Source organism: Panulirus ornatus, chromosome 20, assembly GCF_036320965.1.
Source record: "Panulirus ornatus isolate Po-2019 chromosome 20, ASM3632096v1, whole genome shotgun sequence".
NCBI lineage: Eukaryota > Metazoa > Arthropoda > Malacostraca > Decapoda > Palinuridae > Panulirus > Panulirus ornatus.
This window is the reverse complement of record NC_092243.1, coordinates 60200273-60213990: the sequence shown is the minus strand read 5'-3', so window position 1 is coordinate 60213990 and position 13718 is coordinate 60200273. Positions and strand designations below refer to the sequence as shown.

The following is a 13718-nucleotide window of genomic DNA, read 5'->3' as shown; positions in this document are numbered from 1 at the left end:
ATTTTTGTTTCCTTTATCTGTAACATATATATATCCGTTTTGTCAACCTTTCTTCCCTCATTCTCTCTATATGTCTAAAGTATTTCAGCACACCCTCTTCAGCCCCCTCAACTACACTCTTTATATCAATATACCTATCTCTTTCCCTTTCACTATTTACTCGATAAAATCACCTCAAACATTTCATTTCCTATATATCCATCCTTCTCAACACACACTTATCTACAGCTCAAGCCACACATCCATATAATAAAGCTGGGACCGTTATATCTTTAAACAAGGCTACTATACCTTCAAACATCCCATTTTTGCCCTCTAAGATAATCTCTCTCTCCACACACTCTTCAATGTTCCCAAAACCTTCATCCCTTAACCCATCCTATGACCCTTCTGTTCCATAATTCCATTCACTTCCACTCCCAAGTATCTAAAACACTTCACTTCCTCCAATTTTTCTCCATTCAATCTCATAAACCCAACTAACCTGTCTCTCAACTCTGCTAAAACTAATAACCATGCTTATATACACATTTACTCTCAACTTCCTCCTTTCACACACTCTTTCAAACTCAGTCACCAATGTCTGCAGTTTCACACTCAAATCTGCCATTAGTGCTGCACCATCAGCAAATAACAAGTGACTCACTTCCTAGGCCCTCTCATCCCCTACAGACTGCATACTCGTCCTTCTCTCTAAGACTTTCGATTTTATCTCCCTAACCACCACAACCATACACAAATTAAAAAACCAAGGTGACATCACACACCCCTGCCATAGACCAACATTCACTTGGAACCATTCACTCTCCTTTCTTCCTACTTGCACACATGTCTGACACTCTTGACAAAAACTTCTCACTGACTTTAGGCAGCTTTCCTCCCACCCTGTATATTCTTAAGACCTTTTACATGGTATCTCTATCAACCCTATCATATGGTTTCTTAAGATCCATAAATGCCCATACAAATCCATGTTTCTATGAGAATTTCTCACACATTCTTCAATACAAACAACTGATCCACACATCTACCAATAACGAAGCCATATTTCTCTACCCAGTAAGATGCTCTACACATGCCTTCACTCTCAATCACTACTTTCCCATACAACTTACCAGGTACACTCAACGAATTTATACCTCTGTAGTTTGAACACTCACCTTTATCCCCCTTCCCTTTATACAATTCCATCAATCCTCAGGCACCATGATCCATACATACACCGAAAATCCTAACTAGCCAATCAACAATACAGCCACCCCCTTTCTTAATAAACTGAACTGCAATACCATTTATTCCAGCAACCTTGTCACATTTCATCCTTCTTAAAGATTTTACCACCTCTTTTCTCTTCACCAAACCATTCTCCATGACTTTCACCATCCACTCCAGCCACCTTGTCACATTTCAACCTTTGTAAGGGTATTAGCACCTCTTTGCTCTTTACCAAACCACCCTCAATGACTTTCTCACTTCGCATATCGACCCAGCCAAACACCCAACATCTGCCACCCCACCATCAAACACATTTAACAGTCTTTCAAATTACTCACTCCACCTCTGCCTCACTTCATCAATACCTGTTACCATGTCCCCTTTTTCCTCCTTCATCGATGTTCCCATTTGTTCTCTTGTTTTTTGCATCAACCTCCTTCTAAAACATCTTAATTCTCCCTAAGTTTCCTGATACTCACCCACCTCAACTCTCATTTGCCCTCATTTTTAACCCCTGCACCTTTCTTTTGACCTATTGCCACTTTCTCTTACACATCCCCCAATTATTTGCACTCTTTCCCTAAAAGTACCACCCAAATGCCTCACTTTTCTCTTTCACTATCAACTTTACTTCTTCAACTTACTAATCACTAACATTTCTAATCTGCCCACCTTCCAACTTTTGCATGACACAGGCATTTCTCACACATGCCAGCCTGCTTCCCTGAATATCTCCCATTCCTTACCACTCCCCTCCTTCATTTACTCTCATCCTTTGACATTTTACACTCAATCTCTCCTGGTATTTCTTAACAAAAGTCTCTTTTCCAAGCTCACCTACTTTCACCACTCCCTTCTCTCTAATAGAGCTTCCTCTTTCTCTAAAACCTCTACAAAACTTCACACTTGCCTCTAGATGGAGGTCAAATATTCCAACAGCAGCCCCTCTTAGCAATCTCACATTCAAAGACATCTCTTTTATACGCCTATCAGTTAATATGTGGTCCAATAATGCCTGCTGACCATCTCTCCTACGTATACTTAGCAATGTGCCTCTTTTTAAACCAGGCATTCCTAATCACCAGTTCTTTTTCATAATGCTCAATACCCCATGCCCCCTACTTATACCCTCAACTGCCATATCTCTCACCTTCACATTCAAATCATCCATCACTAACACCCAGTGTCTTGCATCAAAACTGCAGATGCACTGACTCAGCTGCTCCCAAAACACTTGCTCTCATGATTTTTCTTCTCATTGCTAAGTGCATAAGCACTAAGAATCACTCACCTCTCACCAAGTATGAACAAAATTCTATTAAGTAAAGGGAATTCAGGAGTACATAATCAAGGGAAAGGTGAATTTATTGAAAAGCAAATTAGGTCTAATAGGTCCTAAAGGATGCTTAGTTAAAGAAGAAACTAATACACATATCGATAACAGTGGGCTGAAAGATGCAGTAAAAGTGATTATGGCAGCTGTCCACTAAGAATAAAGGATTATAAGACATGCAGAATCTACTGACAATAGCGGGCAGGGAAGTACAGAATGAGCAATATCAACAGCTGTTCACCTGAAGGAAAGAGGACACTACACATACAGCATCTACTGGCAGTAGTGGACACGAAAGTTCAAAAGGGACAATTTTGGCAGCTGATCAACAAATGCAGACCATGAGGACAGAGAGAGAGAAACAAAGACCCAGGGTCATATAAACAGAGGTACACAGGAAATTAAGTGAAGCTACACAACGAATAATATTCACTAGGAAAGAAAGAGCAATCTAGGAAGCTTACAGCCTAACCAATGAAGGTCTAGAAAAACAAAGCATACAAGACCAGTGCTTGTTGAGAAAGTCAAAGACACACAGGTTAACAATTCATCACAGGAGGATCTAGTTCAGTGAGTGGCACCAAAATTAGAAAGATTAGTAGTGCAGAAGGCTACAAATTAAATCATTGATTATTTTTGTTTTGGAAGATCATACATAAGATAAAGAAGAAAGGGGGAAAAAGATGAAATGCTTATCAAAAGATTAGAGGAGGCTCTGGAACTGAGAGATGAAATAGTGGTCATAAAAGAAAGAAAAATTGATGGATATCATCAAGATGTTTGACTTGAAGTCATCATCCCACAAAGTTATAAGGATGGCGAAATCCATTTGGACATTCATTAAAAGTGATAAATCAAAGGGAGAGAGAAAGAAAAGCAAAGAATAAAATCAGAACACAAAAAACTGTGGATGTCAAAAGAAGCAAGGGGACAAAACAGCCCCACCAGCAAAAAAGAGACGGCATTTTGATGAAAATGTTAGACTGAAATCAATGTATTTCAATGCTGATGAATTAACAGTTAAAGGTAAAGACCTGGAACTTAAGAACAGTATAAGGGAAAGTACACCTGATATTACTGTAGTTATGAATACGAATCATATTAATGATATAAGATTTTACCTATTCTGCCCAGAGGGGTTCTATGAAGGTCAGGATGGAAAGAAAAAGGCAAAAGGAAAGGAAAGGTTGGCCCTCTTAATAAGAGAGAGCCTTAAATTTCAAGAAACAGAGGATGGCTCATCCAAATAATACAGAGGATGGCTCATCCAAATAATACATGTTGTAAAGAAAGGTGAAGTTCAAAGTGCTATCAGCATAACATAATCCTCCCAAACAGTACAATGATCCAGAACAAATATATAATGAAAACGATGAAGGAACAACATGGATGGTGTAACAAAAAAAATAACACATTTCTCAGGGATGGGTACCTCAAGCCTCATGTGATAGAGTGGTAGAATTTGCACTCTCATGATGACAGGCAATCATGAAGACATAAGTTTTTAGCATGTATACTGGAAAATTCCCTATACTTGCGTGCCAGTTAACACACTAGCATGAAAGGAACTGATACAACAACATTGCTGTATCTTAATTTCACAAACACTAGCATGGTTATTGAAAATAAAAGTGCTCCCTGATTCATGGACTACTGATATATGGAAATCTTATTTTATGCAAATTCTCCCATAACTCAAATACTACAATTTTTTTGACGAGGAAGAATTTGTTAGTAACAGAAATGCTAAGTAGTTCATATGGGGGAATATGGTGGAGGGATGTATTAGGCTGGTAGCCTGTTCCCAAGGTGTATGCATCTTACGTAAACAGTAACACAGTTACAGTGGTTTCTTGCGCATCTCTGCTTCATCGCTGCAGAGCTTTCAGGGACAAAGTGTAAATATCACCCCTATTTCTCTCTGCTACATTGCTGCAGAACTTTCAGTAACAAAGTGTAAATATTGCCCCTATTTCTAACACATAAAGACTGGAAAATGACCAAGTGATTATAAGAATGGAATGGAGAAACACCTTGCAGAAGTAACTGATTCACAGAATAAAATGAAAATTATACAGAAACAAATCGGTGGGAAAATGCTATTTTCTGTCTTGCATGAGCAAAGGTTGGCTACCTCAAGAGTGAACACAATTTTGAAGGACAATGAGCACATTAAGGAATATGTAAAACGTCTGGCACCTTTAAAATTGATTGTCATAACCAAGAAGCAAGCTGGTGCTATCTCTGAGAATAATCAGTAACTTTGTGGATGGAAGACCGGATTCAAAGTTGTAAACTGCTAAGTTTCATGTTAATGCAGACAAAGACTATTAGTCTTATCAAATTTGTTTTATTATGGTAATCTTGACACAAAATTTGCGGCCTGTCAAGAAATGTTCAATAGATTTAAGGCTTGTGCTAATTCTAATAATGTTAGACTGAGTGGTGAGTTGGATCATTACTAAGTTAAGATTCTTTTTAGTTTAACAATTTCTGTCATGTTTCTTTTATTCATTATTACTTTTATTATACTTAACTGCCATCTCCCGATTCAGCGAGGTAGCACAGGGAAACAGATGAGGAATGGCCCAACCCACCTACATACACATGTATATATAGAAATGCCCATACACGCATATATACATACATTTCAACGTATACAAGAGAAAGGTGCAAGAGGTGAAAAAGAGGGCAAATGAGAGTTGGGGTGAGAGAGTATCATTAAATTTTAGGGAGAATAAAAAGATGTTCTGGAAGGAGGTAAATAAAGTGCGTAAGACAAGGGAGCAAATGGGAACTTCAATGAAGGGCGCAAATGGGGAGGTGATAACAAGTAGTGGTGATGTGAGGAGGTGATACAAGTAGTGGTGATGTGAGAAGGAGATGGAGTGAGTATTTTGAAGGTTTGTTGAATGTGTTTGATGATAGAGTGGCAGATATAGGGTGTTTTGGTCGAGGTGGTGTGCAAAGTGAGAAGGTTGGGGAAAATGATTTGGTAAACAGAGAAGAGGTAGTAAAAGCTTTGCGGAAGATGAAAGCCGGCAAGGCAGCAGGTTTGGATGGTGCTGCAGTGGAATTTATTAAAAAAGGGGGTGACTGTATTATTGACTGGTTGGTAAGGTTATTTAATGTATGTATGACTCATGGTGAGGTGCCTGAGGATTAGCGGAATGCGTGCATAGTGCCATTGTACAAAGGCAAAGGGGATAAGAGTGAGTGCTCAAATTACAGAGGTATAAGTTTGTTGAGTATTCCTGGTAAATTATATGGGAGGGTATTGATTGAGAGGGTGAAGGCATGTACAGAGCATCAGATTGGGGAAGAGCAGTGTGGTTTCAGAAGTGGTAGAGGATGTGTGGATCAGGTGTTTGCTTTGAAGAATGTATGTGAGAAATACTTAGAAAAGCAAATGGATTTGTATGTAGCATTTATGGATCTGGAGAAGGCATATGATAGAGATGATAGAGATGCTCTGTGGAAGGTATTAAGAATATATGGTGTGGGAGGCAAGTTGTTAGAAGCAGTGAAAAGTTTTTATCGAGGATGTAAGGCATGTGTACGTGTAGGAAGAGAGGAAAATGATTGGTTCTCAGTGAATGTAGGTTTGCGGCAGGGGTGTGTGATGTCTCCATGGTTGTTTAATTTGTTTATGGATGGGGTTGTTAGGGAGGTGAATGCAAGAGTTTTAGAAAGAGGGGCAAGTATGCAGTCTGTTGTGGATGAGAGAGCTTGGGAAGTGAGTCAGTTGTTGGTCGCTGATGATACAGCGCTGGTGGCTGATTCATGTGAGAAACTGCAGAAGCTGGTGACTGAGTTTGGTAAAGTGTGTGAAAGAAGAAAGTTAAGAGTAAATGTGAATAAGAGCAAGGTTATTAGGTACAGTAGGGTTGAGGGTCAAGTCAATTGGGAAGTAAGTTTGAATGGAGAAAAACTGGAGGAAGTAAAGTGTTTTAGATATCTGGGAGTGGATCTGGCAGCGGATGGAACCATGGAAGCGGAAGTGGATCATAGGGTGGGGGAGGGGGCGAAAATCCTGGGAGCCTTGAAGAATGTGTGGAAGTCGAGAACATTATCTCGGAAAGCAAAAATGGGTATGTTTGAAGGAATAGTGGTTCCAACAATTTTGTATGGTTGCGAGGCGTGGGCTATGGATAGAGTTGTGCGCAGGAGGATGGATGTGCTGGAAATGAGATGTTTGAGGACAATGTGTGGTGTGAGGTGGTTTGATCGAGTAAGTAACGTAAGGGTAAGAGAGATGTGTGGAAATAAAAAGAGCGTGGTTGAGAGAGCAGAAGAGGGTGTTTTGAAATGGTTTGGGCACATGGAGAGAATGAGTGAGGAAAGATTGACCAAGAGGATATATGTGTCGGAGGTGGAGGGAACGAGGAGAAATGGGAGACCAAATTGGAGGTGTAAAGATGGAGTGAAAAAGATTTTGTGTGATTGGGGCCTGAACATGCAGGAGGGTGAAAGGAGGGCAAGGAATAGAGTGAATTGGATCGATGTGGTATACCGGGGTTGACGTGCTGTCAGTGGATTGAATCAAGGCATGTGAAGCGTCTAGGGTAAACCATGGAAAGCTGTGTAGGTATGTATATTTGCGTGTGTGGACGTATGTATATTCATGTGTATGGGGGTGGGTTGGGCCATTTCTTTCGTCTGTTTCCTTGCGCTACCTCGCAAACGCGGGAGAGAGAAAAAAAAAAAAAAAAAAAACATAACATATACATACACAGGAATATACATATATACAAATGTACATATCTATACTTCCTGCCTTCATCCATTCTCGTTGCCACCCCGCCACACATGAAATAGCATCCCCCCTCCCTCTACCATTGAGGTAGCACCAGGAAAAGACAAAAAAAAGGCCACATTCATTCACATTCAGTCTCTAGCTGTCATGTGTAAGGCACTGAAACCACAGCTCCCTTTCCACATCTAGGCCACACAGACTTTTCCATGGTTTACCCCAGATGCTTCACATGCCCTGTTTCAATTCAATGACAGCACGTCGTCCACGGTATACCACATCGTTCCAATTCACTCTATTCCTTGCATGCCTTTCATCCTCCTGTACGTTCAGGCCCTGATTGCTCAAAATCTTTTTCACTCCATCCTTCCATCAATTTGGTCTCCCACTTCTCCATCCCTCCACCTCTGACACATATATCCTCTTTGTCAATCTTTCCTCACTCATTCTCTCCATGTGTCCAAACAGATTAGTTGGGATGGAAGTCTGAATGGAGAAAATATGAAGGAAGTAAAGTGTTTTAGATACCTGGCAGAGGACATGGCAGCAAATGGAACCATGGAAGCAAAAGCGAGTCACAGAGTAGGAGAGGGGGCGAAGATTCTAAATAACAGTAAATAATAAAAGGGCAAGTGTGGTAATAAAAAGAATGTGGATGAGAGAGCTGAACAAGATGTACTGCAGTAGTTAGGACATACAGAGAGAATAAGTGAATAAAGGATGACAAAGAAGATATATGTGTCAGAAGTGGAGGGAACAAGAAGGGAGTGACCAATATGTACATGGGAGGACAGAGTGAAAAGGACTTTTAATGCAAGCCTTTGCTAGAGTTTTATTCAGAAAATTCCAGAGATATGAAGGGATGGTAAAGTTGGTACTACTGTACCTGTGATATGGCATTCTAACCAAAATATTTTGCTTAGGTCACTCCAAGCATTTTCATTTAATATTATATTGGTTCTTTTTGCTGAGCTACAAAGCACTACTGTGCCAGTAAAAGTTTAGCAACTAAATCACTGCTTATTCCTGAAAATGCACCTGGCCATCAACAACACCAGACTCAAATTATTCAAAATGTAAGGACAGAGTTCTTTCCCAAACACACCACTTTCTCCTATGTGATTACTAACTTCAAGGCATATTACTGGAGGACATACCACCAATTCCTCAATTCATGGTACATATGAGGAGGGAAAGTCTTTAAACAAGTAGTTGTGGAAAAATTTATAACATTATGAATGCTGTGGAGAACATCACTATATCCTGGGAGATAGTCACAACCACAACAGTGGACATCATTTAGGGTAAGCTAAGGTCTGAGTGTATGCATAGTTTCTCTGAAGAAGGCAGCCAAAAACAATGCCAGAGATCCTGCAGACAATTGTGACTCATGGCAATAATTCTGACTTTAAAGGTGTGGCTGAGCTGTTGGGGTCACATTCTGAGGACTTGAACAAAATGGATCTCATGCATAGGAGGTGGAATAACTCCAAGAGAAAAAGGAGATACATCCTCTATCATATGCTTCTTTACAACCAAGGGGCTAGTTGAAGCATATGAACAAAGCTGTCTCTTTAATGAACTGGACCCCAACATAAATGTGCTGTGGTGTTTTCCAGAGGGCATAAAGATCTTCCAAATGGCTATACAGAGATTTATAGAGGAATAGGCAAGCTACACAGAAATTACATTGGACAGCTTTTTCAAAGGGATTCAGAAAACCTCACTTTCAGTTTAGAACAAATGCAGAGTCATATTTAAGGGGGTGACAAAGCCAAGCCTACTAAGACTGCCTCATCACCACAATTTATAGGGTTTTCATGAGGTTATCATCTAACACACATTTTATTTCATGAATGATTCCACATGTGAAAGTTACAGAAAACTTTTCCTCAAGAAAAACAACCCCCACACCCTTTAATGGGGCTTCTTAAAATGTTTACTACTATCAGTCGCAGGGAAAGAATGGTCTCCTTTGGCTGAGATGTTTATTGACAAGACTGTTGTCCTTTTCATTCACTGATGACACAACCTCACCGAAGATAACTTTTCCCTTGCAGCGTAATCTCACACCAATGTAATCTAACGCCAACAAGTTCCAGTAATGCCTATCCGGATACCATTTACATATAGCATTACAATGGATGGATTTATACCATTCTGACTTTTCATGAGGTTCCCAGTAACATGGCTCTCACACAAGTCCCATTAATGATACATATACAGACATCAATGCAAATTGCAGTCCTCCTCCTACCTAATCTTGCCGCATCAAGTGGTAATGGATGTTGTCTCACATTATCTCCAGCTTCTTTTGAGATGTTTGCCTTTCAGAACACTCATTATATTCCAAGTTCTATTCTACTCCTCCACCCAGAAAACTTGTTATATTCTAAGTCCCATTCTACTTCTCCATCCATATTGCAAATCCTCTCTAGTTACCTCTTGAATATCAAATTCAACAAAACTTTTTTCATAAAAAACCATCTGACTTATTCTCATTCATGTCAATATACTTTCCAGCATATTTCTCCATGGACTAGAAGACTTTTACCAAATTCAACAATGCCACATTATCATCTGCACATACATGAATACTTTGAGTATTTTTCTCCAAACAATGATTCAAAATCAACTATCTAATTGCTAGTCATGAACCCTTTCATCTCCTCTATCAATAAATGTGTGCCATCTATGTAAAAATGAAACTGGGATACTAAATCACACCAACCCACAGTAACATTACATGTAAGTTATGCAAGTGCAAACTTTCACTATTCAAAAGATATGATCACAATGTCACATATATATATATATCAAGTGCTACATCTCAATAATACTATTCAAATAAAAATGTCAATTTATAACTCACTTTTTGATGTTGTCCGTGGCACCTGACATCGAAATTGTGGCTGGTGCTGTGGTGCCGTTATGTATGTTGTTGCCTCCACCCCCATACAGGTCGCCCAACACATCAACAAGCACACCTATTCAAGTACATATTTGGTTTCTCTTGACTGAACATTTTGACTTGCCAAACAATCAACTATTGTTGAATACTGAGTTCAGAACTGCATCAACAGTTAGCTAATGGCTATCTTTTTATTTCCAGAAAACACAACCAATTTTCTTAATAATAAAACACTAGAAAATTTCCATGCAGATCTATCTTCTTTTCTGAGCTTTTAAAAACTACACCTGACCCTGCAAAACAACATAATCAGTCATTTCTCTCAATAAATGTGGGAGTGCATAAAGGCTGCATGATGTTACCATGGTTATATAATGCTATGGGTTATTACCTGAAATGATTGTGTGGTGTGGTGTATATAGTTTAATATTCAACCATAATGAAAGGACATCACCTTCCATATAACAGTTTGAGTGATTGGTTGATGTATGAGAAAAAGCAGCAGGTGGTCAAGAAAAAGGGGCAGGAACTGAAAAGCAATGCAAACGAGAGTTCAAGTAAGCAAGTATCAGCAAACATCAGGGAGAATCGAAAGTAATTTGGCTGAGAGAGTGAGGAGAAAAAGAAAACAAACAAGAGCGTCAGTGAAAGGGGCAGATGGGGAAAGGGTACAAGGCAAAGATAAGGTGAAGAGGAGATGGAGTGAGTACTGTGAAAGACTGTTGCATGTGTTTAATTACAGTGTGGCTGATGTGGGGGTGTTTGGGAAATAGAAATATGTGAATTGAGAGTCATGCCAAGGGTTTTGGTCAAATAAAGTGATGAAAACCTTGCACAGAATGTGTGTAAGATGAAATTTTGGCAAAGTTGCTCGCATGGATGGATTGCAACTGGATTTCATAAGAAAGGGGATGCGTGTCACTGATTGGTTAGCTTAATTTTGGCAAAGTTGCTCACATGATGGATTTGCAACTGGATTTCATAAGAAAGGGGATACGTGTCACTGATTGGTTAGCTAGGATTTTCGAAGTGTGTTTGGCTCATAGTGAGGTGCATAAGGACTAGCAGAATGCCTGTACTGAAAGCCCCCAGTTCATGAATGGGTTAAGTTCCTAAACCCTGTTTCTGAGTTATATTTTTTGGGAGTCAGAAAACATAAAGAAATGGTAAACTGCATAAAATTAGAGTACACACTCACACCTGCCTGTCATAAAGAATTAATACTGCATTTTATAAATATATATATCTTTCTTTTTCTTTCATTCTATTTGCCATTTCCCGCATTAGCGAGGTAGCGCCAAGAACAGAGAACTGGGCCTCATAGGGAATATCCTCACCTGACCCCCTTCTCTGTTCCTTCTTTTGGAAAATTAAAAAAAAAAAAAAAAACAAGAGAGGGGAGGATTTCCAGTCACCCGCTCCCTCCCCTTTTAGTTGCCTTCTACGACACGCAGGGAATACGTGGGAAGTATTCTTTCTCCCATATCCCAAGGGATATATATATATATATATATATATATATATATATATATATTTTTTTTTTTATTATACTTTGTCGCTGTCTCCCGCATTTGCGAGGTAGCGCAAGGAAACAGACGAAAGAAATGGCCCAACCCCCCCCCATACACATGTATATACATACGTCCACACACGCAAATATACATACCTACACAGCTTTCCATGGTTTACCCCAGACGCTTCACATGCCCTGCTTCAATCCACTGACAGCACGTCAACCCCGGTATACCACATCGCTCCAATTCACTCTATTCCTTGCCCTCCTTTCACCCTCCTGCATGCTCAGGCCCCGATCACACAAAATCTTTTTCACTCCATCTTTCCACCTCCAATTTGGTCTCCCTCTTCTCCTTGTTCCCTCCACCTCCGACACATATATCCTCTTGGTCAATCTTTCCTCACTCATCCTCTCCATGTGCCCAAACCACTTCAAAACACCCTCTTCTGCTCTCTCAACCACGCTCTTTTTATTTCCACACATCTCTCTTACCCTTACGTTACTCACTCGATCAAACCACCTCACACCACACATTGTCCTCAAACATCTCATTTCCAGCACATCCATCCTCCTGCGCACAACTCTATCCATAGCCCACGCCTCGCAACCATACAACATTGTTGGAACCACTATTCCTTCAAACATACCCATTTTTGCTTTCCGAGATAATGTTCTCGACTTCCACACATTCTTCAAGGCTCCCAGGATTTTCGCCCCCTCCCCCACCCTATGATCCACTTCCGCTTCCATGGTTCCATCCGCTGCCAGATCCACTCCCAGATATCTAAAACGCTTCACTTCCTCCAGTTTTTCTCCATTCAAACTCACCTCCCAATTGACTTGATCCTCAACCCTACTGTACCTAATAACCTTGCTCTTATTCACATTTACTCTTAACTTTCTTCTTCCACACACTTTTCCAAACTCAGTCACCAGCTTCTGCAGTTTCTCACATGAATCAGCCACCAGCGCTGTATCATCAGCAAACAACAACTGACTCACTTCCCAAGCTCTCTCATCCCCAACAGACTTCATACTTGCCCCTCTTTCCAGGACTCTTGCATTTACCTCCCTAACAACCCCATCCATAAACAAATTAAACAACCATGGAGACATCACACACCCCTGCCGCAAACCTACATTCACTGAGAACCAATCACTTTCCTCTCTTCCTACACGTACACATGCCTTACATCCTCGATAAAAACTTTTCACTGCTTCTAACAACTTTCCTCCCACACCATATATTCTTAATACCTTCCACAGAGCATCTCTATCAACTCTATCATATGCCTTCTCCAGATCCATATATATATATATATATATATATATATATATATATATATATATATATATATATATATTTTTTTTTTTATACTTTGTCGCTGTCTCCCACGTTTGCGAGGTAGCGCAAGGAAACAGACGAAAGAAATGGCCCAAACCCCCCCATACACATGTATATACATACGTCCACACACGCAAATATACATACCTATACATCTCAGTGTACACATATACATACACACACAGATATATACATATATACACATGTACATAATTCATAGTCTGCCTTTATTTGTTCCCATCGCCACCTCGCCATACATGGAATAACAACCCCCTCCCCCCTCATGTGTGCGAGGTAGCGCTAGGAAAGAGACCAAAGTCCCCATTCGTTCACACTCAGTCTCTAGCTGTCATGTAATAATACACCGAAACCACAGCTCCCTTTCCACATCCAGGCCCCACACACTTTCCATGGTTTACCCCAGACGTTTCACATGCCATGGTTCAATCCACTGACAGCACGTTAACCCCGGTATACCACATCGTTCCAATTCACTCTATTCCTTGCACGCCTTTCACTCTCCTGCATGATCAAGCCCCGATCACTCAAAATCTTTTTCACTCCATCTTTCCACCTCCAATTTGGTCTCCCACTTCTCCTCGTTCCCTCCACCTCCGACACATATATCCTCTTGGTCAATCTTTC

General features: G+C 40.2%; 1 protein-coding gene across 3 annotated transcripts in view; it reads right to left on the bottom strand.

Moving 5' to 3' along the window:
• AP-2alpha (adaptor protein complex 2, subunit alpha) overlaps positions 1-13718 on the bottom strand; it is a 170495-nt gene that overhangs the window by 30623 nt on the left and 126154 nt on the right. For all 3 annotated transcript variants that reach the window (XM_071675042.1, XM_071675044.1, XM_071675043.1), the window contains exon 15: positions 10174-10288. In XM_071675042.1, coding sequence (XP_071531143.1) covers positions 10174-10288 — 115 coding nt within the window. The remainder of the gene's footprint in view (positions 1-10173; positions 10289-13718) is intronic.